Source organism: Bos taurus, chromosome 19 (genome assembly GCF_002263795.3).
Source record: "Bos taurus isolate L1 Dominette 01449 registration number 42190680 breed Hereford chromosome 19, ARS-UCD2.0, whole genome shotgun sequence".
NCBI lineage: Eukaryota > Metazoa > Chordata > Mammalia > Artiodactyla > Bovidae > Bos > Bos taurus.
In genome coordinates this window covers 56,451,938-56,476,285 of record NC_037346.1, presented here as the reverse complement: position 1 = coordinate 56,476,285, position 24,348 = coordinate 56,451,938, and the positions used below count along the sequence as shown (strand labels likewise).

Here is a 24,348-nt window from a genome sequence, read left to right as displayed (position 1 = left end):
CCTTGTCTGATCCACAGCAGGAGAGGGGAAGAGAGAGGCTGGGGCTTCCACATCCTCCCACCCCTCGCCAGCCCCTGTCTTCCCCACAACACAGCCCTGGGGGACTTTCCCCAGCTGCCAGGTCCTCTGAGTCTTTGGGCGGGGAGGGCGGGCATTCCTAGCCCGTCCATCTCCCTGAAGCCAGTGCAAACAGTGAGCTGTGCCCGGGGTGAGGCCGGGGGTGGGGCCTGGGGAGGGCAGCTCCGCCCCTGCAGCCCGGCTTGTACCCCGCAAAGCTGGGTGCTGGTGAGCAGAGGGCTAGAGTCCCAGCAGAGCCCCTAGGGGCCATACAGGAGGTTGGGAGGCAGACCCTTCGCCTCTCCTGTGTGAACTCTTTCTCTGAGGGCACCACGACAAGGGAAGCTCAACCCTCCACTTCCTCACCCAAGAAAATGAAGGATGCTGGTCGTGTGCTGAGGGCCCTCTGGGCCTGACTCTGGCAGGCGAAGCCCCAGTGTCCCTGAAAACAAGAGCCATGGACTGAACACCCTGTCTCCCCTCCAAGCACAAGGATGCAGGGCCTGGAGAGGGGGGTTTTATTATGTCAAGAGGCCGATTGTACAGAGCAAAGATTGTACAGACACAGGCGGGGTGAGGGAGACCAAGAAGCCAGAACCAGGAGGGATGGGTGGCCTCCCGGTCACTCCTCTCCCCGAAACATCCAGGCGGTGGGAAAAGGGAGGGAGGGCGGGCTGAACGGCGGCTTCCCCACCCCCATCCCCTCACCCCCGTTTCTGTGTAAGAGCCAGGCAGGCTACATCCCTTGACCTGGAAAAATACAACAGGAGACCCTCAACCCCCCACTCCAGACCCTAACACGCGTGAGGTCCTCCAGTCTGGCTCCTGGCGTCCGTCTGTCCCCAGTCCCCTCCGTGAGCATCCTGGCCTCCCTTCTTCCCGGGCTCCTGGCAGCGGGCGGGGCCTGGACCAGGTGGTTTCGGGGTAGGAGGCCTGGAAAGGCTCCCCCCACCCTTGCAGGTGCCTCCAGGAACGATGGCCCAAGACTTCCTTGTGGGCAGCCCATTAGGCACAGCAGCCTGGTGCCCTCCAGGACTGGGCAGCCCAGGAGCCAGGCGGGCACTGAGGGTCAGCTTAGAAACGGGTCCTGAAGGGCAGCCAGACAGAGGTGGGAGCTCTGGGCATGGGGCGGGGGCTGCAGCCCCAGAGAGAGAAGGTTCCGGCGAGTCCAGCCTACAGGCGAGGGGCAGGGTGGGTCCCCACCAACCCAGCCACAGGGGGCCTCTGGGGCCTGCCGCCCAGGACTCGGCCACTCAAGCACCCAGCCCTGATTGGGGTCATTTAAAGCTCAGAACAGGGGATCAGGGGTCAGCACTGGGGACCCCGGGTCCCCGCCCTCCCCTGGCCCCTGCCCCTTGCAGGCTTCCATCTTCACACCCGCTGGATCTCAAACAGCTTCACGTCTGTGTCGTACCAGACAGGTGGGTCCACATTCCTGCGGAGCGGGTCTACGGTCACCTGGGGGCCGGGCAGCCTCGAGGAACAGACTGGGGAGGAACTGGGCTGTCCTCCTCCCACCGCCCCAGGCAGTGGGTGCCCGCCCCCACCAGACAAGACCACCCCGGTGGACAGTGTTGACATCAACCCCACTAGCTGAGGCCGACCCTCAGGGGGGACAGCAGACCCCCAGAAGCCCCGAGGAGCCCACCTCAGGTAGATGACGCCCCACATGTAGGTGCGGAACCACATGGCCGTGCCCGAGTTGGCCTGGTACTTGCGGATGAGGATGGGGTGGGGCACAGGCAGCAGCCCCACCAGGGTGCCGTGCTGCAGGAACCGCAGGATCTCCGACTCGTCCGTCAGGCCCCTGCCAGCGAGATGGGAGTCTCCAGTGTGCCCACTCTGAAGGTCAAGGGGAGCAGGGGGCTCGCCCATGCTCCCAGCCCCAGCCCCGGCCTGGGCTGCCCCAGAGCCCACCGGCCCGGCCATGCCCCCAGCCTCACTTGTCAATGCAGATCTTCTCCACCTGGGGAACCAGCACCTGCAGCAGCCTCATGATGGTTTGCAGCGGCAGCTTCGACTTCCAGGAGAGGATCTGGGGGAGGAACCAGGGTTCCCGGCTGGCAAAGCAGTCCCCCAGAGGCTCTGGCACAGACTCGACCCCTGGCCTGGAACCAGGAGCTCCCCAAGGCAGAAAGCACCCTGGCTCATCACAGCAAGGGCCTGGCAACCAGGCAGGGCCTGTGAATAGGGACTGCTATTCGTGCAGGGGCTGCGGCCTCTCATGGAGCGTGTGCCACGTATCATGCCTTTGATCCTCACGATAGAGTGATGAGGCTGGGACATTTAGTATCCCCGTGCAAACACAATTAGTGGTGAGGTCAGGAAACAAACTAGGGAGTGAGCAAGTGATGCAAAGAAGGAAACTGGAAAGGGTGATTTATTGAGAAAGGGCTGTGGACAGCTGTACCTTAACCCTGCTGGGGAACCAACTCTGGACAGTGTAGACAGAGGAAGCAACCAAGCCAGAGAGGCCAAGGTCACGAGACAGGACTGACCCCAAACCTGACCCCAGGCCAGTCCCTGGAAGTGGACGCATTCCCATCCAAGCCCTTCCTGAGCCAGGAGCCCCCGACTACACCCCTCCCCACACACCTTATGCCATCTGCCCCACCCTCACCCACTCCGACGTCGGGCTCCACTGCCCACTGGCCGACGCACTGGACAGTCGCCGCTGCTCCCGCCAAGCCTGGCTGGGCTCCTGGTCCCCGAGAAGGAACAAAGTGAGGGATGGTGGGAGAGGCGGGGGAGGGCAGCGCATCAGGTCCTCGAAGCGTCCCCCCCACAGCCTGGGACCTGGAGGGCAAGGAGGTCTCTGCCCTGGCCCATGCTGGGGGGAGGGGACCCTCTCCCAAAGGAGGGGATGGCCCAGCCCAGCACCCTTTGCCCTGGGCCCCAGGCCCTGCCCGACCCAGCCCAGCCTGGTGACAGGTTTAGGGCCAGGGGCTGACTGGGCAGACGGGGTAAAGGCCGGCCCAGCCTTGATAAGGCTGATGGATGAGGAGGCTGAAGGCCAAGGGCTTGAGCCCATGACCAATAAACGAGGGAGGGGTCTGTGAAAGACAGCCCCCCACCCCCAGGGCAGAGAGTCAGCAGTGCCAACCCAGATGCCCTGAGCACCAGGTGCCCAGCCCCCTGCGGCAGGGGACCCCAGGGTGCCCTGGCCTGGCCTGCATTTCAGAGACCAAGGAGGAAAGGAAAACGCCCAGCCTCGCCCCCCGCCCGGAGTTCCCCGGGGCCCACCTCCGTGGCTGGGCTGTCCTCTGCTGAGCTCTGCTGGGGCGCAGACTCCAGAGACCGCAGAGTGCCATCCTCCGACACCTGGGATTTCTCCGTCAGCTTGTCAATGCCTAGGGGTTGGGGGGGAGTAAGGACTCCTGCCCCAGCGTCCCTCCTCGAACACCTCTGCACAGCCCCGCCCCACGAGTCCCCAGCTTCCCTCCACTTTAGAGATGCTGTGTCTGACTCCCCACCCAGCCCGGTCCCCCCACCCAGCCAGCCCTCCTGGGCTCCCCCAATACCTCCACCCCAACCCTTGCTGTCACTTTCCACAGCCCTTGCCAGCCGTCAGCACCGGACCTGGGGTAGCCACCAGGCTGGTCTTGAGGGTGCCCGGCTCAGCGGGCACGGCAGGGCGGGACCCCTCCATGGAGGCGCCCTCCTGCGAGCCCGCGCGGGACAAGGGTTCCGGCGGCCGGCGGCGCCGCTGCAGCGCCTTGTGGATAGCTGGCGGGTCAGTGGGCAGGTTGGCCAGCTGGTGGAAGACGCTGCGCTTCCGGATGATGGCGTAGACCAGGTTGGAGTTGCCTGTGGGAGGGGAGGGGTGGGTGTCTCAGCGAGGCCCCCTCGCCATCCCCTGCACCAGAGCGGCTTCCTGGGGTGGGAAGAGCTTGGAGGACAAGAGGGGTGTCTACCCCAGGGGGAGGCGACAGCAAAGAGCACAGAAGACGGGGAGTGTGGGCAGGGTTGGTGCTGGGGGCAGGGGGGTGGGTTGAGGCGACTCCAGGATGCCACCTGTCAGCAAAAGAGCTTCTGGGCTGAGCTCACCCCTGCCCCTCCCTGGTACCCGGGGGACCCTCTCACCACCCAGCATGAAGGGGCAACACCTGGCAAAGCTGGGTGGGCCCAGCATGTCAGGGTCCTGCTAAGCCAGCTGTTCAATATTTTGACGGTTCCCCAAGCCAGGTCACCAGGAGGAAGGACCATACTGAACGCCCTTGGCTCTGAGGGAGACAGGAGTACTTTCTGGGGCTTCAGTGCCCTGCCGTCCCGCCGCTCGCCCCGCCCCGGCCCGCTCCCGACCCGCCAGGGTCCCCGCCCCGCCCCGCCCCACTCCTACGGCCACATCTCGCCCCAGCGTCTGCGTGTAGACTGTGCCCCTCCGTGTTTTCTACTGTTCCTACCCCATTCATCCCCTGATGAGTTAGTGTCAGTCATTCAGTCGTGTTCGACTCTCTTGTGACCCCATCGACTCTGACCCTGGGATTCTCCAGGCAAGAATACTGGAGTGGGTTGCCATTCCCTTCTCCAGGGGATCTTCCTGACCCAGGGAGCAAACCCAGGTTTCCTGCACTGGCAGGTGGATTCCTTACCATCTGAGCCACCTGGAAAGCCCTTCATCCCCGATCAATTAGTGCAAATATTACTTATTCTGGAAATGATAACAACTGTTAATATTTAAGTCACAGGCAAGTGACTTTCTTGGATTATTTCACTTAGTCTTCCCAACACCCTCTGAGATAGGGACTCTTAGTACTATTATTACGATCATCTTACAGATGAAGAAACTGAGGCTCAGGGAGCTGATGTGTACACAGTCACAGAACTCAGTGTTCATTGTTGTTGCTCAGTTGTGTCCGACTCTTTGCGACCCCATGGACTGCAGCACGCCTGGCTTCCCTGTCCTTCACCATCTCCCAGAGCTTGCTCAAACTCATGTCCATTGAGTCAGAGATGCCATCCAACCATCTCATCCTCTATCGCCCCCTTCTCTTCCTGCCCTCAATCTTTCCCAGAATCAGGGACACGAGTTAGCAACTAAACAACAATCCTAAGCTATACAATAGGTCCTTGCTGCTTAACTATTTTATATTCAGTAGTGTGCATATATTAACCCCCAATACATATAATTTTATTATAGAAAATGGAGAAGGAAATGGCAACCCACTCCAGTGTTCTTGCCTGGTGAATCCCATGGACAGAGGAGCCTGGCAGGCTACAGTCCATGGGGTCACAAGAGTTGGATGTGACTTGGCGACTAAACCACCACATTAGAGCAAAAAGGGCTGCATTTTAGTTACATGTGTACATGTCTGCCTCCTCTAAACACAGAGCTTTTCGAGGATGAGAATGCATCCTATTGATCTCCATCAGTCTGCTGCTGCTGCTGCTAAGTCACTTCAGTCGTGTCCGACTCTGTGCGACCCCATAGACGGCAGCCCACTAGGCTCCTCCATCCCTGGGATTCTCCAGGCAAGAACACTGGAATGGGTTGCCATTTCCTTCTCCAATGCATGAAAGTGGAAAGTGAAAGGGAAGTCGCTCAGTCGTGCCTGACTCTTAGCGACCCCATGGACGGCAGCCTACCAGGCTCCTCTGTCCATGGGATTCACCAGCCAAGAGTACTGGAGTGGGGTGCCATTGCCTTCTCCACTCCATCAGTCTAGCACTTAACAAAATGTCTGATTACCAGATATCATCAAAAGTGTATCCATTGTTGTTCAGTTACTAAGTTGTGTCCGACTCTTTGTGACCCCATGGACTGCAGCATGCCAGGCTTCCCTGTCCTTCATCATCTCCTGGAGTTTGCTCAAACTCGTGTTCACTGAGTCATGATGCCATCCAGCCATCTCATCCTCTGTCACCCCCTTCTCCTCCTCCCCTAAGAGCTAAGTGGCAAGGCCCTAACTGACACCAGGCAGCCCAGCATCTCTGACACCCAGCAGGCCCGTGACAGCCTGAACTTCCCTCCCATCAGACTTAAGATGACCTGTTTGTCTGGGTGACCATCTGTTTAGAGTCCCCCTCCATGCCTCCCTCCCCAGCTGCGAGTTCCACGGGGCAGGAGGCACTCTGCTCAGTTTCCCACTGAATCCCCTCACCGGGCCCAGGGCTTGGTATACAGCAGGCACTCAATAAATGCATGCAGGACAAACAAACTGGGGGCCGGAGGGCTGTGTCCTCCTCAGACGGGAAGGAGTCCTCGCCCACTGCCCACCCCGGATCCCCCCATCCCCAAGGCCAGGCCAGGGGCTTGGGCCGGCGCCTCACCATCAAACTGGTACTGAATGATGTTGTTGAAGACTTCCAGGAGGAAGAAGACCAGGTGGTGGTTCTGCGCGGCGGAGAAGAGGAACCAGGTGGTGGAGAAGGCCTCCAGCAGGTGCAACAGCTTGTTGGCGGCCACCATGGACAGGCTCTTGAGGTAGGGCGACACTACAGGGGAGGGGTTGGCTTACTTCCGGGGCCCCACCAACCGGGCCTGCACACCCAGGGCCTGGGAGGGACGCGCTGCTCCCGCTCCCACACCCTCCCTGCCCCGTCTGGGAAGTCCCCCCCAAAATCAGGAAGACTGAGCCCCAGAGGCCAAGGCCGCACTGGCCATGCCTCCTCAGAGCCCCAGGGCTGCACCTGGGCCCCTCCCCATGGACAGCCATGTTTACAAAGCCACTCACACACTCCATCTCCCCAACTCCTCCTTGAACCTGAGAGGGAGGTAGATACAGGAGACCATTCCCATTTTGCAGATGAGAAAACTGAGGTTCAGAGAGGTTCATAAACTTGCCCAGAATTGCCCAGTTATAAAGTGATGGGCAGGGATACAAACTCAGGACCTTTACATCTTTCTAGAATACCAAGCTGGGAATTCCCTGGTGGCCCAATGGTTTGGACTCTGAGCTCCCACTGCAAGGAGCCTAGGTCCCATTTCTGGTTGGGGAACTAAGATCTTGCAAGCCATGTAGTACAGCCAAAACAAAAAAAAAATGTTTTTTAATTAAGTAGAATATCAAGCTGATATTCCACATATAACTATATACAGATTTTCTGCACAGCCTGTGAAGGGGGAGTCAGAGACGCAAGGCTGCACACAGCTTGACTTCACAGACCGATCTGTCATAGACTGATCTTTCCTCGTATCTTTCTCCCTCACCGGGATGGGGCAGGGTCGGTGGCTGTCTTGTTCACAAATGCATTTTCAGGTAAGATCTGTGGGATGGAGCCAGTGATGCAAGGCCCAGTTTTGAGCCCTGGTTGAGGAAATAGGATGCCACAGTGCAGTCAAAAAATTAAGAAAGAAAAAAGGGGTAAAAATGAAAGAGAGAGAGAAGGAAGGAAGGAAGAAAATTGACCAGTAGGTACTTTGTCTGTTGTTGCTGTGTTTTGTGCTCAGCTGTGTCCAACTCCTTGAGACCCCAGGGACTGTAGCCCGCCAGGCTCCTCTGTCCATGGGATTCTCCAGGCAAGAGTACTAGAGTGGCTTGCCATTCCCTTCTGCAGGGGATCTTCCCAACCCTGGGATCGAACCCGAGTCTCCTGCGTTTCCTGCATTGGCAGGTGGGCTCTTTACCTCTGGGTCACCTGGGAAGCCCTGTAGGCACTTAGATGCCCTTATGTTAATATTTCTATTGGACCCAGCAGGTTTGAACCAGGGAGCCTGTGGCAGGTCAGCCTGTGGCCGGGCGCCCCCTGGTGGTGATCGTGGGAAAGGCGCGCCCTGGTCCGCGCCCTACCGTTGACCACGATGGTGAGCAGACAGTCGAAGAGGGGCTGCAGCCGCTGGTGCCCGCTGGTGATGATCTTGTGGAAAACCTATGCGGGGAGCAGGGGGTCAGCCACGGGGCCCCCGCCGTCTCCAGTCTCGGCCGAGGACACGTCACCCCCAGACTTCCAGGTTCCCCCCGACTTACCACGATAAGCAGGTCGGCGTGGGTGCCGGTGAAGACCGGGATGTCCATGGGCACGCGCACGGAGTAGGGCTTGTTCAGCCGCACCCCAAAGTTCCGCTCCCCGCTCAGAAGCAGCAGGATGAAGACACCGATGTGCATCAGGCCCACCCGAGCTGCGGCGCGGGGCGTGGGAGGGTCACCTCGCTGGGTGGGGCGGCGAGGGAGTCCAGGGCAGGGACCCATCTTGGGGTGGAGGTGGGGGGAGAAGCCCTTCCCGGTAGGTCAGGGCACAGGGCCCGAGCTGCTAGGAGGCAGGACAGGCTGGCCGCAGCTGCCCCTAGGCCAGGAGCGCCCCCCAGGGATCCCGAGCCCACCCCAGCCTTACACTGATCCGCTCGAGCATCGTTGAGGAAGTAGAGGATGGGAACCAGGATGTCTAGGACGTCACTGCTCTTCAGCACAAAGAAGAGGAATTTCTGGCGGCGGGGAGCGGAGACGGGTGGGCGGGGTCAGGAGAGGGGAAGCTCTGCCCCGCCCCTCCCAGAAGTCTCCTTAGATGCCCTCCGCATCCCAGGGGTGGACCGCTGCCGGCCATCCCGCGCCCCTGCACCGCCACAGGGGCCGGCCCACCTTGTTGAAGTCGCAGAGCTTCCAGAACAGGACCAGCAACTCCTGATGGAACTGGATCTTCTTGGTCGAGTTGGGCAGGTAGGTCTGGAGCAGGGGGTTGGAGAGCAGCCGGGCTATGCCCTTGAGGATGAACTGGAAGTCCTGGGTGGGGTATGGGCAGGGACCTGTCCAGTCTGGCTCCCTGCAGTCCCGGCTTCCTGGCCAGGCCCCCCACATACGCCTCCTCTCCCCCGACTCCCACCCCACCCAGAGCCTGATTCCCACCGTCAGAACCAGAGGGGCCCAGGTTCCACCGTCATCAACAGCTGCCCTGGGGGTAGCCCCTCAGAAGCTTGGTCCAGGGCAGGTCTAGAGAGCTTACTTCTCTACCAGACGACAGGCTCCCCATCTACACACTGGACTCCTGCCCACCTTGACTCCTGTGGACAGCTGCAATCCTCCCGCCCCTTCCCAGCACCCTGTCACACGTGAGGAACAGTCTATTCTAGAAAAGCTGTCCATCACTGAGCACCTGTTCCCTGGACAGTGCTCTCAGCCCATCCTCACTACAAGGCAAGGAGGCGGTTCCTGTCCCCACATCACAGCTGCAGAGCTTAGAGTCCTGGGGCACAACAACCTCCCCCAAGGTCACAAGACACACGAACCCAGGTCTGACTGGCCTTTCTATCCACTGTAATTCCCCTACCAAACCCACCATCAGAGCCACCTCCTCTCGCAAGTCTTCCCAGCTACCCTCCCCCAGTTGAGGCCATCAGCCCTTTTCTGAGGCTCAAGACCTTGCGGTCCAACCCCAAGTCCACCGGGACCGTGGTTCCTTCAGGTAGGGGTCAGGACTCTCCCTACTCCCAATCTTATCTGCATCCTCTCACCCCCTGCAAGGTCACAACCTTTGTGAGGAGTGGGCATCAAGAACCCACAGGAGGACTTCCCTGGTGGTACAGTGGATGGGAATCCACCTACCAAATCAGGGAATATGGGTTCGACCCCTGGTCTGGGAAGATCCCAAAAGCCACGGAGCAACTAAGCCAGTGCACCACCGCCACTGGGTCTGTGTACGGCAGCTGCTGAACCCGGCGAGCCCAGAGCCCACGCTCCACAGCAAGAAAAGCCACGGCAGTGAGAAGCCGGTGCATCGCAACAAACAGTGGCCACTGCTCACGCAAGCAGAGAAAGCCCGAGCACAGCGAGGGAGGCCCGGCGCAGCCAAAAAATTACGTACTTAAAAAAAAAAACCGCCAGAGCAAGAGCATTGTTCAACTCACCTCCTCTCGATGGATGCGGGACAGGTAGTTCACAAACAGGTTCTCGGGCCCTGGAGGCTGCGGAGGGTGGAGCTGGGGCTCAGCAGGTGCCCTCACCCCCCACCCCTGCCCTACCCCAGGCCTAGATGGCAGTGCCCCCTCTGACCCCAGACACCCCCACGAAGTGCCCGCCGGGCATCCCTTGCCGGGCTGCTGGAGGGGGTGCCACTCGGCAGCCCGCCCTCTCCCATGCTCACGTCAGCATCGTCCATGGCGGTGCCCGTGGTGGTGCCGTCCACGGTGGGGCTGGCGCTGGTGGCGCTGTCGTGGTCCAAGGTGACGATGAGCACCTGGGCCGCTTCCTCCACCAGGGGTTCCCGGTAGTCGGAGAAGAGCAGGTGGTTATAGGGGATCCCGTAGCCCACAGGGTCATAGGCACACACGGTGTTCAGGAGCGAGGTGAACAGGGGCAGGGCATGTCTGCGCAGGAGAGGAGGGGGCTTCAGGGACTCTGCCCACCGTCCACTCGCAGCTGCAGCCGGGTGGGCAGGTCGACCAAAAAGACCCCTCATCCCCCACTGTCTCAGTGCCAGGCTGTGGTCTGGGGACCAGGGAGCAGCCCCAGGAGCTCATCCCCCTCCTTGGCTGTATCTGGGACGCTGGCCGGGATGGTTGGGGGCCAGAAGGAGTTCATTACCAAGACAGGGATGGCCAGTCCTGAGGGGCTCTTTGTAGAGTATCATGTCCACACCCCTTAGATTTTTCACCCCCAGGGGTTGAAGCCTATTGTGGGTTTTTTGGTTTTTTTTTTTAAGTTTTTTAATATATATTTTTGTGACTGCTCCACACGCTACAGCTGGGATCTTAGTTCCCCAACCAGGGATAAACCTTCAACCCCCTACACTGGAAGTGCAGAGTCTTAACCACTGGACTTCCCGGGAAGTCCCTAAAAACTACTTTATTTTTTTAGAGCAGTTTTAGGTTCAGAGTAAAACTTGAGGGGAAGGCAGAGATTTCCCATAGATTCCCTACCCCGACACACGCACGGTCTCCACCACCATCCGCATCCCCCACCAGGGTGGCACATTTGTTATAACTGATGAGCCGACATCAACACATCACTGTCAACCGAAGTCCACAGTCTACATCAGGGCTCATTTCTCTTTTTTTGGCTGTGGAATCTTATTTCCACCAGGGCTCAAACATGCACCCCCTGCAGTAGAAGTGTAAAGTCCTAACCTCTGGATCACTGGAGAATTCTCGACACTGTGTCATCTACGGGCTTGGATAAATGTATAAGGACATGTCTCTGAGGTTTCTGCAGGGCAGGTACCCTCCCTCGGGGCCTCAGAGAAGCGCTGGAGGCCCACAGGGAAGGCAGGAAGCGAAGCACGCACCCCATTCCCCAGCTCCCAGGCCACAGAAGGCCTCCATTCAGAGACTTGTGAGGTGTCAGAGGTCAAGCTCCTCATCTTACAGATGAGGAAACTGAGACCCAGGGTGGTTCATCAAGTGGCAAAGGTGGCCGTTTGCCTGATAAGGCTGGGGAGGAAGAAAACCCTGGCCAGCTTCCAGCTGTGCCTGGTGGGAGAGCCACCTGGACTCTCTCTACTTCTGGGGGTTGTGCCAGGGTGAGGCTGGGCGGAGGGGCTGCAAAACCTGAAGATGGGGCGTGTCATGTGGGAGGCAGAGTCTGGAAGAGGGTGAACCTCGACACTTAGGGGCACTAACCCCGTGTTGCCAGTACAGCCCCGGGCACAAGAGGAGCTGCACAGCTGGAGCATTCGGACCTGCTGTAAGTATGCAGTCCTGCCATGTGACACCTTCGCGAACTCATACGCTCCCCAGAGCCCTTAAGTGCCCCCACGTGGGCCGGGCGTCCCCATTCTTCAGAGTATTCAGCACACCCCCACCCACCCACCATTTAAACGCACTGCCCAGGAAGTTCCCTGGGTAGGACTCGGCCACTGCCGTGGGCCTCGGCTCAATCCCTGGTCGAGGAGCTAAGATCCTGCAAGGCCACACAGCATGGCCAAAATTAAATAAACTAACACAAGCTACATGTAGCTACGGACAGCTTAACATGTGGCTGGTCCGAAGGGAGATGTGCCATAAATGTAAACTACACACCAGATGAAAAGTGAATGCAAAACATTTCAATAACTTTGTTTAGTGATTACACCTCAAATACTGATGTTTCAGACATATTGGGTTAAAAGAAATACATAATTAAAATTAACTTCACCTGTTTCTTTTTCAACTTTTTAGATGCTGCTACTAGAAATGTCTAAACTGCATATGTGGTTTGCATTATCCTTCTACTGGACGGCGCTCTAGATGGAGGACCCAGGCACCCTTCACCCAGGGCCCCCAACAGGGACCGCGCTGGTGTTAAGGTGCGGCTGTTGTTATAGGTCATCACCACCAGGGGGCAGCGTGCCTCCTCAAATAAGACACATTCGCCAGCAAATGGCCTCAGTGCCGGGCTGCCTACAAGCGGGAGGTGGGGAAATCTAAAGGCAGGCCAGGGGCCCCTCACCTGTTTTCTGTGGAACAAAAAAACTGCACCCACGGATTGATGCTGCTGCTGTCCGGAGCTGGGGGCAGGTACATGGCCTCGGAGAAGCAAGTCAGCAGCAGTTTCAGCAGCTCCATCCTTGGGCAGAGAGGACAGGAGAGAGCCTACCCTGAGGTTCCCAGTTCCCCTGAAGGAGTGCATGCCCACCCCGCCCAGCTCTCCTTCAGGTCCATGAAAAGAAGTGACTCCGTCTTATCCCTGTGATGCTGAAGCAAGGTCACGAGAGAGCAGGGTCTCCTCTGTTACTGTTTAGTCCCTAAGTCTCGTCTGACTCTTTGCGATCCCATGGACTGTAGCCTCCAGGTTCCTCTGTCCATGGGATTCTCCAGGCAAGAATACTGGAGTGGGTTGCCATTCGCTTCTCCAGGGGATCTTCCAGACTCAGGGATCAAACCCAGGTGTCCTGCATTGCAGGAGGATTCTTTACCCCTTAGCCACCAGAGAAGCCAAGGGTCTCCTTGGAAGACCCCCACACATGGCTCCCTCTCTGAGCTGTGCAGGTGCCAGGCCTGGGGTCCAGCCTGAACCAGCTCACCGATTCATGTCATGGATGTAGTTGGGCTGGGGAGAGTGAGCAAAGCCCACGCCAGCCTCCCAGATGTATTCACAGCTGTCCAGGGAGTGAATGTCCTCCGCCGAGTCCTGGGGACAGTGTTAGGGAGAAATCAGACCCCTACTTTCCTTGGTGGGGGGGCAAAGACCCTCATCTCTCCTAAAGACAGACCCTCAAAGCACCCCGGGTGCTAGGAAAGCTCATTTTCCTTCAGTCTGGTGCTTGCTCAGTCCAGTGCGAGACAGGAAGAGGTAGGGAGTGAGCAGAGCAGAACTGGGGCCCCAATGGTGTGTGGGCACGCGGGGTGGGCAACCTCAAGGTCAGTCCACTGCCCTCCGGAAGTGAGGGGCCAGGCCCCCAGTGCGCCAGCCCCACCCCCCCACGGCCCAGGCCAGGACAGTGGGTGCTTGTGCCCTGCCTCCCGGATACAGAGGGCAGGGCCCGCACCAGCTGGCTCCCCTCCAGCCGTGCCAGCCGCCACCCCCTCCTGGGACCATGCGTGCCAGGCAGCCTGGCCCTCCCAGGGCAGTCCCTGCCCCAGGGAACTTCAGCTGGCCCCGACCTGGGACCAAGGCCCTCCTGGGCCAGGGGAGGGGGCTGAGGGCTCTCACCACAGTGCTCCTCCGGTGGCTCTGCACCGTGAAGTCTGGGCAGAAGAGCAGGTCAGCAATGGCCAGGAGCAGGGACTCAGCCAGGGGCCGGGCGTTCTCGTCGTCATCCTCTCCCTGCTTGGGACACGGCCCGCAGAGGCCCCTCAGTTGTGGCTGCCGAGGAGAGGCAGTCCCAGGACTTGGGGAGGGGTGGAGGACAGGGTCGGCCCAAGCAGGCACCCATGGTGGAGGGAGACAGGAAGCGAGGGGCGGGGGAGGAACAGGAAGAAGACCCCTAATCACTCCCAAACCTCCCAAGGCAGAAGGGGGACAGTGGGAAGCAGGGCCTGGGAGCAGTCAGGAGGCCTCCCCCCTGACTGGGAGGGGCCGGGTGAGCCCCCTAAACTCAAGAGCCTCAGCCCTGCTGAGAATCCCTGGGTCCACCCACCCAACACTGTGTACCCCTAGTTGCCTGGACAGAACCCCAGGGAGGGAATGGGGTAAGTGGGGGGAGGGCTCAGCTGCCCTGCCCCCATCTCTGCCCAGCTGCAGGGGCAGGGACCCCCACAGGGGAGAAACCCAGGACTTAAGGAGGAGTTGACCCCCTCCCCCGACCCCTCCCAAACCCCAGAAGAGGTTTGGAGGAAGGTGGCCCCCTATAACTTTCTTTCCCTGTCCCCGCAGTCCCACCTCCCCGCACCCCCCCAAAGTCCCGGCCAGGCCCACAGACCCCTCCTCGACCGGCCCCAGGCACTGTGGACCAGAAGAAGCCCCTCCAGTCAGGGTCCTCGAAGATGTAGGGCAGCACGCGGGTGAGCAGGCGGCTGCAGTTCAGCACGATCTGCCTCTCCTTCTCCGAGTGGCAGCCGCTCTCGGCTCCCTGCACCAGCTTCTCGACTGCCTGCAGGAGTGGGCAGAGAGGCGGGGGGCAGGGGGATGAGGCCCTGGCACCTGGGGTCAGGCTGGGCACCCCGGGCTTCAGAGGGTGAGGGGGAGCATGGCCAACCTGCAGGGCCACCTCTCCAGACAGGGTCAGCCAACCCCAGGGGGACAGGACATGGGCCAGGGGGCAGCCTGGAGCAGCTGGGAGTGAGACCAGCTCACCACTCACTGGCTGAGACCTTGCTAAGTGACCAGCCTCAGTTTCCTCATCTGTAAAATGGCAACACTGACAGGACCAACCGCCCTTGCTCTCATGCTCGGTCGCTCAGTCGTGTCTGACTCTTTGCAACCCCATGGACTGTAGAGCCCGCCAGGCTCCTCTGTCCATGGGACTTCCCAGGCAAGAATACTGGAGTGGATTGCCATTTCCTTCTCCAGCGGATCTTCCTGACCCAGAAGATCAAATTGCATTGTCTCCTGCATTGGCAGGTGGATTCTTTATCACTGAGCCACCAGGGAAGCCCACCAACCACACAAGGTGAGCCAGACGAGCTGACTTGCAGCAACTGCCCACCTCCCAGAGCCCAGCTCCTGGGGGGAGAAGTGGGTGAAGCCTTGGGGCCACCTCGACTGGGTGGGGATGTCCTGGGTGCCAGCCCTGTTGCACCACAGGGCTGGGCCAGCTCCAGCCTCCCTGGGATCGTGGGAAATGGCTCGGGGGGCGGTGACAGTGAAGGGCTGGGCACCCCTCACCTTGTAGCACAGAGTGGCTAGGTTGGAGGGTGACTCCTCTCGCACCGCCCGGATCTCCGCTGCTGGCACCAGCGCAAAGACATCCTGCACCGAGGTGGCAGTATCTGCCCAGAACTGGTCCCAGAAGGCGTCATCGGTGGCTTCCACAGGCTGTGGGGGGACCAAGTGTCCAGAGTCGCATGATCTCTTGCCAGCAGGCCCACAGTGTGCCCAACTCTGTGACCAAGGGAGCCCCGGAAAGGGAAGTCCCCTCCTCCACTCCTGCTGGTGCCCAGGAGTCTTCCCCCCATGGAGACATCCTTCAGTGGCCATGAGCCCTGGTTGGCACAGGCAGGCTGGGGACACTTGACACAGATGGTCAGGGATCGGCTGGCACTGAGTTCAGTAGGCAGAGCCCAACCCAGTCCCTAAGAGACTTGTGACCCCCCAGTAACTCACCATCTCCCTTTGGTAGATCCTCCCCACTTGGGGGCCTCCCCAGGCTACACCCCTAAGTCACATGCCCAGGGACCAGAGCCAGGCTGTGCCCCTTCCCCTGGGAAGAAGCCAAGGGGACATGTGCTCACTGCCAGTCACTCAGGCTGCCCCCTAAACCCCAGTGTTCACCCTCACCCGGGACACCCAACTAGTGCCGAATCTAAAGGAGTCGCCCACGGCTCTCTGACCACATCCGCTCTTCTCGGTACCCACCACAGCCACTTTTGCCAGGGCCCCCTTCCAAATCTACCCCCTCAATCCCACCTCCACACTGCCCCCAACCAGCTTTCAAAGCACAGCACCGAAGGCATTGCTCCCTCAACCAAGACATTTAGGGCTCCCCACTGCCTGCCGGGTCCAGACCTTGGCTGGACAGTCAGCCAAGATCACACCTAAACACCTACAAGCACACACCTGGGCACACGGACACGCACACGGACACACAACAAATACACATGTGCACATGGATGTGTGCATAAGAATACCTGTATTCACGATCCCAGCAACACAGCCCGGCCATATTTTCTGGTTGCCCTTGCACAGACCAGCCCCTCTTCCCCATATGCCCACCCCACCCAACACTGTCCAAAGCCCGACCAGACGTACTGAGGCAACGTGCCTTCAGCACACTTATGCCTTGTAAGTCATATAGTCAGCCATGTGAACACCCGATTTAAATCATGAATCCTAGAAGTCTTTCCTAAGGAAATGGCCTGAGACATTCAGGTGTGAGAATGTTTATTGAAGAGCTGTTGTGAAAAGTGAAACGTTGGAGTCAACCTAAATAGCCAACAATTGGGGAATGCTTAAAAAGTTGCTGCTGCTGCTGCTAAGTCACTTCGCTCATGTCTGACTCTTTACAACCCTACGGACTATAGCCCGCCAGGCTACTCTGTCCACCGAGTTCTCCAAGCAAGAATACTGGAGTGTGTTATCATGTCCTCCTCAGGAAATGACCTGGCAGTCTAGTGGTTAGGACTCTGTACATCCACTACAGGGGGGATGGGGTCAGTCTTTGGTCAGGGAACTACGATCCTGCATACCACTCAGCCAAAAAAATAATTAATAATTAGTCATACAGTGCAATATTATGCAGCCATCAGAATGTCTTCAAAGAATACGGATGAATGGAAAATGCTCGTGGTACAATGTTACATGAAAAAGAGAAGATATAAAGTTACTATAGGATGATCATGATTTTCTGTAAAATTATAGAGGAATAAAAGCCTGTAAGAAAATGAAAAAGTGGCGATAGCAATTATCTTGCGGGGTGGCTTTTTTGTTTGTTTCTTATATATTTTTTCTGTCCATGCGCGTATTGCTATCTTTTTCTTTTGAATGTTCATCTGTTTGAGGGTCAACCAAGGTCCTCTTACCCTTTTGAATAGTACTTCCTGCAAGAGACCTACCCAGGCTGCTCCAATCAAATCAGACTTTTGCCTTCTCTGAAAGAGCTGATAAAGGGCTACTACTACTACTACTAAGTCGCTTCAGTCGTGTCCAACTCTGTGCGACCCCATAGACGGCAGCCCACCAGGCTCCCCCATCCCTGGGATTCTCCAGGCAAGAACACTGGAGTAGGTTGCCATTTCCTTCTCCAATGCATGAAAGTGAAAAGTGAAAGTGAAGTCACTCAGTAGTGTCCGACTCTTTGTGACCCCATGGACTGTAGCCTACCAGGCTCCTCCATCCACGGGATTTTCCAGGCAAGAGTACTGGAGTGGGTTGCCATTGCCTTCTCCACGATAAAGGGCTACTCTACCACAAATCGGCAGGTAATACGCATCACTCTTATTATCAGGAAACGATGTGAATCTTACTTAAAAAAAAAAAAAAATTCTGTTGGGACTTCCTTGGAGATCCAGTGGTTAAAACTCCACACTTCCAATGCAGAGGGGGCAGATTTGATCCCTGGTCAGGGAACTAAAATCCCACATGCTGTGCAGTGAAGCCAAATAAATACTTTAAAAATTCTGTTCTCTAAAGCCACTTCTTCCAAGAAGTCTCCCAGAGTTTCTACCAGTGGGCTCGATCCCACCCTGGAAACCTGCTCCCCACCCGCCACAGTCACTCATCACGGGCCTGATTCCACTCTTGCCTGGAGGCTCCATTCCTCCACCAGCCCTTCTCCCAGGACCATGCACTTGAGGCATATGGCAGATGCTCAGCCAGTATTTGTCCAGCTAAAAGCTGTAATCAGTCCCAAAGATTCCCTTCAGCCCCTTCACCGGGCAGAGCTGAGCACAAGGCTGGGTACAAGCCTCCCCAGGGTCCAGTTTACCCCAGCCCACTCCCCAACAAGGCCTCCCAGTGAGGTACAGGGCAGCCTGTGGCCACGGCCTTCAGGGCTGGCCTGGCCCCAGGACAGCCTGGGTCCCAAAACTGGTAGAGCAAGTTAGCTGGGGGAGAGGAACAAAGACCAAAACTGCGCCCTGGGGCCGCGGCTGGCTTGTCCTCATGCCCTCCAACCCTCTCTGGGGTCCAGGGAAGCACACCCCCAGTGTGGGTGGTCCGGTGGAAGTGGGGAAGGAGCCTCCCGGAAAACATGCATGGCCCTTGCCCACCTCCCATCTGAGAGCACCTCTGGGAAGCCATTTTTCCCCTCCTCCCAAGTAGCCACTACCCTTTAAGCTTAAAGGGGCAGAAACTCATCGAGTGCACTTGACCTCTGACCTAGTTCATCAGGCAAGTGTCCCCTGGGGACTGAATTAAGAATGAGGAGAGAGTCTTAGCAGGGGAGCTTGAGAGGCCCCAGGGCAGCCCAGCTCTGAAGCAGAGGGAAATCCCAGCTCTGGGAGCTGGCCTTGAACTTCAGGACTAATGATTTCACCTCCCCCATCCCCAACTTGGACCTCTTCTCCAGGTCCCAGCTGTGGCTCAGATCCTTCAGTTTGGTGGCCGTTACCAGAGCAGGGGAGGCTAGCTTGATGCCATAGGTACTGGCCAGGTTCGCTGAAACTTTTGAGTGGGGAGGGAACATAGCTTAGATCCTGCCTCAGTTATTCTAGCCCTACCTAACACAAAGAAGCTTCTAAAATCCAAGCTAGTTTCTTTAAAGAGTATTTTTGGTGGAGGTGAGCAGGCCCGTGCTGCCAAGGGCACAGGGACTGAGCTACCCTGGAGGGAAACCAGATATTCTTAGCGAAGCTTTGCTGGGACCTGCTCAGGCCAGATGCCCACCAGCCTGGAGGACCGGCTGCAGCTGCTGGACCTCTCTGGGGGGAGAAGGGAAGCACCAGCAGTGGTCTGGCCTGCCAAGGGTGACCTGTACTGAATCACCACGGCATTCGCACACTCATACATGTGCACACGTGTGAACATGGACCCACCAGGTATCCTCTGGCCTACGACAGAGAATCTCCAAAAGGACAGGATCTAGGAGAGGGTCCCAGATCCAGGAATATGCCCCTCGAGGGCTCCACCCACACCGGGAAAGGCTTGAAACACAGCCAAAGCTGCCGGCTTCAGGACTGGGGTCGGGCCCAGCCCGAGGCAGGAAGAAAACAGGATACAGCACAGGAAGGCCGGGAAAGCCAACCAGCTTGGGCCCAGGCCACGGGGAAAAGGTTCTAGGTTGGCTTGTCTGCAAAACCCTGTGATCACAGAGGCCCTGGGACAAGAGGACACCCTGGGGACAACTGGCCTGAATCTCCTTGGGGACACCGAGTGGCAAGGTCTGGGGACCATTTGGGGTTTGGCCCTGACTCCCGAGCTGTTTGAGCCAGGTCACTGCACAGGGTCCGTGGCTTCAGGCTCTGAGGGTCTCTCCCTCCAGGCAGCCCAGGTCCCCTCCCACCTGCAGGGCCCCAAGGCTCTCCTGAGAGAGACTCAGGCTGGTGTCTGGCTCCAGCTCTGTCCCACGTCAGCTCACTGTCCCCAGCTGTCCCCAGCTGCTCAGTCCACCCTGTCATAGGGCCACAGCCAGGGAAGGATGGAGGCCCAGTGTAATTTGGGGAGGGGGCCCGAGCCTGTAGGAATCCTGTGGGACCCAGCTGAGCTGGTCCTACTGGCCTGGCAGAGACCCTAGCTGCCGAGCCCATAGTGACAAGGTGGTTTCCTCCAACAAGGCGTTTCCCTCCCCAGGCAGGTAAACACGGAGGCCTCCCTCCCCTCTTCTCCTTGTGGCCCCCCACCGAGAGGCGGGACCACCTGCCACCCTCAGATCTAGAAGCCCCACACGCCAAAAAAGCCAAATGCCAGAAACAGCCAGGAGCCTTGGGGGCAAGGGTGATTAGCAAGGCCTGGTTTCTATCAAATGCCTCTCAGCTGGGACTGGACCCTTCAGAGGCCCTGGGCGTGTGCCGGGCTCCTGACCTTTCTCCTGTGGGAACCAGAGAGTGTGGGACCAGAGTTCTGGCCCCTGGAGCTGCAACCAGCTGGCTGTGGGGGAAATGGCTCCCTTGAAACTACTCTACTTGGGAGCATGAGAGAGCCCTAGGGGTGCAGGTAGAAGGAAATCCCCGGCTGGCAGCAGGTCCTGACTCCCTCGAAAGTGGGGGACCTGGGGAGGCAGAGATGGGCATCTCTTTGGCCAGAGTGGCCTGGCTCAAGGAGTGAGAAGAGAGGGGTGGGCAGGGAGATAGCCTTGCTGGGGCCAGCCCTTGTGCTGGGGGCAAGGAGTTGGCCTCGGTGCCACTTGTGGGCTCAGGGGTCTGTGCAAGCCTGGATGGGTACCCCCAGGCCCCACAGTACCTAGTCCAGGGGCAGCCTGGACGGTTCTTAACCCTGCCCCAGAGAACACAGGGTACAGCAAACACAGCCACCTGCACCGCAGGGCCTGGAAAGCGGAGCCCCTGGAGCAGTGGTCCCCAGCTGGGAATCTGGACTCCATGGGCCTGGGAACAGCTCCCCTGGCCAGGCTGCAGCGCTGCCTGCCACTCTGCGTGTTCCCATCAACACCTAGGCCTTCTCTGGCCGTGGGCATCGACCCGGCCCAGCGAGGCCGCCACCGTGCACCAGCTGTTTCCCGATCCGGGAAGGCAACCGCCGGCTTTGTTTGCACTGAGTCAACCGGGTCTGTGCCTCCCGGATCGCCGACACCCACCGAGGGGCAGGGAGGAGAAAAGGAGGTGTTTGGGTGGGTGGGGGTGGGGAGAGGCTGGAGATTGAGGGGCTGGAGGGGCGATGAGGGGGCCGACAGCGGAGCGGACAGCGACGACGCCGGCCTGGGGAGTAGGCACACGTCAGCCTAAGGTGGCAGCAGCAGCTGCGGGAAATAGGGATGTTCCCGGGAGAGAAGGCTGGGGGTGGGGGACTAAGGGATGGAGCCCTGGGGTACAGGCCCAGGAGTCTCGCTCTTCCCTGGCTGCGGCGTCACCCTCCTGGCCAGCTGGTCCCCCCAGCCCCCGGCTAGCCAAGTTCTTGCAGCCGTTCCCCCAACCCCGAAAGCCCTGCCCTGCCCCCACCCTGGCAGGTGCGTGGGAAGGCCGGGGCCCCGGGCGCACCTGCGTCTTGGTGGTGAGCTGGATCACCGCCTTTCGGAAGTTCAGCTTGGAGTCGGCCGACCCCATTTCGTTGGAGCCCGTTCCGGCCTGGTCCCGGCCCCGACTCCCGCTCGGGCTCCGGCTGGGTATCCAGCTCCAGCCCCGCTGCCCCCGCGGCTCTCGCAGGAGCCGAGCCGCGCGCCCCGCCCGCCCGCCGGCGTCGGCCCCGCCCCCCTGGGCCCCGCCCCGCCGGGCCCCGCCCCCCGCACCTGCTGCTCCAGCGCCGTGTTCCCCGCGCCGACCCGGGGTCTGGCCCGCGGATCCACCCCCAGCCCCTTCTCAGCTGGATCGGGTTCCTTCTGCGTGGAAGCGTTATCCCTCTCGGTCTCTCCCATTTACACTCAGCGCCACCCCCACCCCACGGGCCCGCAACCTTTCCAGCCTCCGTCCCCTGCCCCCCATCCTCACCCTCGGTCCCCACTCCATCACTAGGCCGACAGTTTCAAAGCCGGTCCTCTCCAGCATCTTTCTTGTCCATCTCCCGGCATTCTGGGGCATTCTGGGCATCCGCTCCTTTGGTTCCCCTTTTCTGACCTGTCTCATCGGGCTCCGCGGCCTGGTGAGAGCGAGGGGTCCCTTCTGAGTCCCACCATTCCTTTCTGGCCACTTGCCTTCCCTGAGAATCCTCTTAGAGTCATCCATTTCAACAGATATGTTTAGGGACTAGGATTTATCAACACGGTGTCAGGGCCGGGGGGCCGAGGAGGCTTAAGGCACAGAGTCTGCTATTTAAGAGCAGTTAGCTAGAGAGACAAAAAAGGAACAGATTAGCCATGGTTCAGCCCAATGAGACCAGGATAGAGGCAAATTAATAATAATAAATAGTGACAACCTCTTACACGACAGAAAACCTACCTCTGAAGTAGGTATTAAACCCACTTTACCCTAGGGAAAACTGAGGCTCAAAGCAGTTAAGCTGCCCAAAGTCACACAACTGGTAAGGAACAAAGCCAAAAAAGTAAATCCAGCTCTGGCTCCAAAAGAGGCTGCATTTTTTCAACAATATCGCCTTGCAGGTTATGTCTGGAAGCTTCTAGAAATCCTAGCTGCTTCAAAAGGAGGTGACATTTAGCTTGAATTGGAGTTCCAAGGGTAAAAAATGTGGGGTGCGCTGTCTAGGCATAAAGGCAGGGTAGGACAGGGGTGGGGTAGCAAGGAGGGGGGCAAGGGTGTCCCCACAGCACTGAATGAGCAGACTGGACGGGAGAGCTCTGTGTTTGCTCCTGAGGTGGGTTTTCCCTACCCTGGATGAAATCTTGGACAGGCTCCATGGCTTTTATAATCACTTCAAGATAACAAATGAATAGTACCTTTATTTGGCATTAAAAAAAAAAATCCAGTCCATTCTACAAATCACCCATTCCCAGTCCAGGCCAGTGTGACATTTAAAAGCTGCTGCGTCGCTTCAGTCGTGTCTGACTCCGTGCGACCCCAGAGACGGCAGCCCATCAGGCTCCCCTGTCCCTGGGATTCTCCAGGCAAGAACACTGGAGTGGGTTGCCATTTCCTTCTCCAATGCAGGAAAGTGAAAAGTGAAAGTGAAGTTGCTCAGTCGTGTCTGACCCTCAGTGACCCCATGGACTGCAGCCTACCAGGCTCCTCCATCCATGGGATTTTCCAGGCAAGAGTACTGGAGTGGGGTGCCATTGCCTTATTCATTAAGGAGATACAAACTGAAACCACAATACAGTTACTGCTACATACCTATTCAGTTCAGTTCAGTCACTCAGTCGTGTCCGACTCTTTTCAACCCCATGAATCGCAGCACGCCAGGCCTCCCTGTCCATCACCAATTCCCGGACCTCACTCAAACTCATGTCTATCAAGTCAGTGATGCCATCCAGCCATCTCATCCTCTGTCATCCCCTTCTCCTCCTGCCCCCAATCCCTCCCAGCATCAGGGTCTTTTCCAATGAGTCAACTCTTCGCATGAGGTGGCCAAAGTACTGGAGTCTCAGCCCTTCCAATGAACACCCAGGACTGATCTCCTCTAGAATGGACTGGTTGGATCTCCTTGCAGTCCAAGGGACTCTCAAGAGTCTTCACCAACACCACAGTTCAAAAGCATCAATTCTTCTGCGCTCAGCTTTCTTCACAGTCCAACACTCACATCCATACATGACCACAGGAAAAACCATAGCCTTGACTAGACGGACCTTTGTTGGCAAAGTAATGTCTCTGCTTTTCAATATGCTGTCTAGGTTGGTCATAATTTTCCTTCCAAGGAGTAAGTGTCTTTTAATTTCATGGCTGCAATCACCATCTGCAGTGATTTTGGAGCCCAAAAATATAAAGTCTGACACTGTTTCCACTGTTTCCCCATCTACTTCCCATGAAGTGATGGGATGCCATGATCTTCATTTTCTGAATGTTGAGCTTTAAGCCAACTTTTTCATATCAGGATAGGTCAAAAACAAAAACGTAATGATGCCAAATACTAGTGAAGATGGGGAGCGTTTGTATTTTCTTATAAAGTTAATTCTAGGGATTTCCCTGGTAGTCCAGTGGTTAAGACTCCGTGTTTCAAATGCAGGGGCACAGCTTCGATCCCTGGTGTGGCCAAAAAATAAAAAAATAAAGTTAAATATACAATTACTGTATAACTCAATAATCCCATTTTTAGAATTTACTCAGGAGAAATGAAGACATAGATCCACACAAAAGGCTGAGTAATTCATGTAACAGTTTCATTCATAATCACCAAAACCTGGAAACAAACCAAATGCCCATCACCTGTGGTTCATCGATACAATGGACGAGTACTCAGCAATTGTTTAGCCACTCCGTTGTGTCCGACTCTGCGGCCCCATGGACTACAGCCTCCTAGGATCCTCTGTCCACGGGATTTCCCAGGCAAAAATACTGGAGTGGGTTGTCATTTCCTTCTCCAGGGGATCTTCCTGACCCAGGGATCAAACCTGCCAATCCTGGATTGGCAGGCGGATTCTTTACCACTGAGACACCTGGGGAGCCCATACTCAGTAATAAAAAGGAACAAATTACTGGTACAGGCAGCAACAATGTGGATGGATCTCAAAAGTGCTGGGTCAGATACAGAAGACAACGTACTGCGTTATATCGTTTATATGACATTCTGGCAAAGACAAAATACAGGAACAGAAAACAAGCCAGTGATTGCCATGGGCTGGGAGCAGGATGAGGGCACTGACTGTGAAAGCATGTTTTGTTTCGATGTGGGGGTGGTTCTGTGATTGTGT

At 57.8% G+C, this 24,348-nt stretch overlaps 1 protein-coding gene across 3 annotated transcripts; it reads right to left on the bottom strand.

The window, feature by feature from the left end:
• Window positions 1-520: 520 nt before the first annotated feature.
• HID1 (HID1 domain containing) lies at window positions 521-21,254 on the bottom strand. 3 transcript variants are annotated; one of them, XM_024980357.2, is made up of 19 exons: window positions 21,092-21,254; window positions 15,171-15,320; window positions 14,266-14,436; window positions 13,557-13,709; window positions 12,928-13,034; window positions 12,354-12,470; window positions 10,072-10,294; window positions 9,836-9,892; window positions 8,574-8,714; window positions 8,329-8,419; window positions 7,965-8,116; window positions 7,788-7,866; window positions 6,328-6,492; window positions 3,637-3,864; window positions 3,301-3,407; window positions 2,678-2,758; window positions 2,001-2,092; window positions 1,706-1,864; window positions 521-1,492 (listed from the first exon to the last, which is right to left on the bottom strand). In XM_024980357.2, exons 1-19 carry the CDS (start codon window positions 21,155-21,157, stop codon window positions 1,429-1,431), a joined length of 2,403 nt encoding a protein of 800 aa, XP_024836125.1. In that variant the 5' UTR covers window positions 21,158-21,254; the 3' UTR covers window positions 521-1,428.
• Between the last annotated feature and the right edge of the window lie 3,094 nt (window positions 21,255-24,348).

Bases quoted from the DNA above. Each gene is read 5' to 3' on its own strand.
- HID1 (XM_024980357.2), bottom strand. From the start codon at position 21,157: ATGGGGTCGGCCGACTCCAAGCTGAACTTCCGAAAGGCGGTGATCCAG. The intron at 8,715-9,835 runs GTGAGTTGAACA...TACCCCACCCAG, and splicing joins CCCGCATCCATCGAGAGGAG to GACTTCCAGTTCATCCTCAA. The intron at 3,408-3,636 runs GTCCGGTGCTGA...CCCAACCCCTAG, and splicing joins CAGCCTGGTGGCTACCCCAG to GCATTGACAAGCTGACGGAG.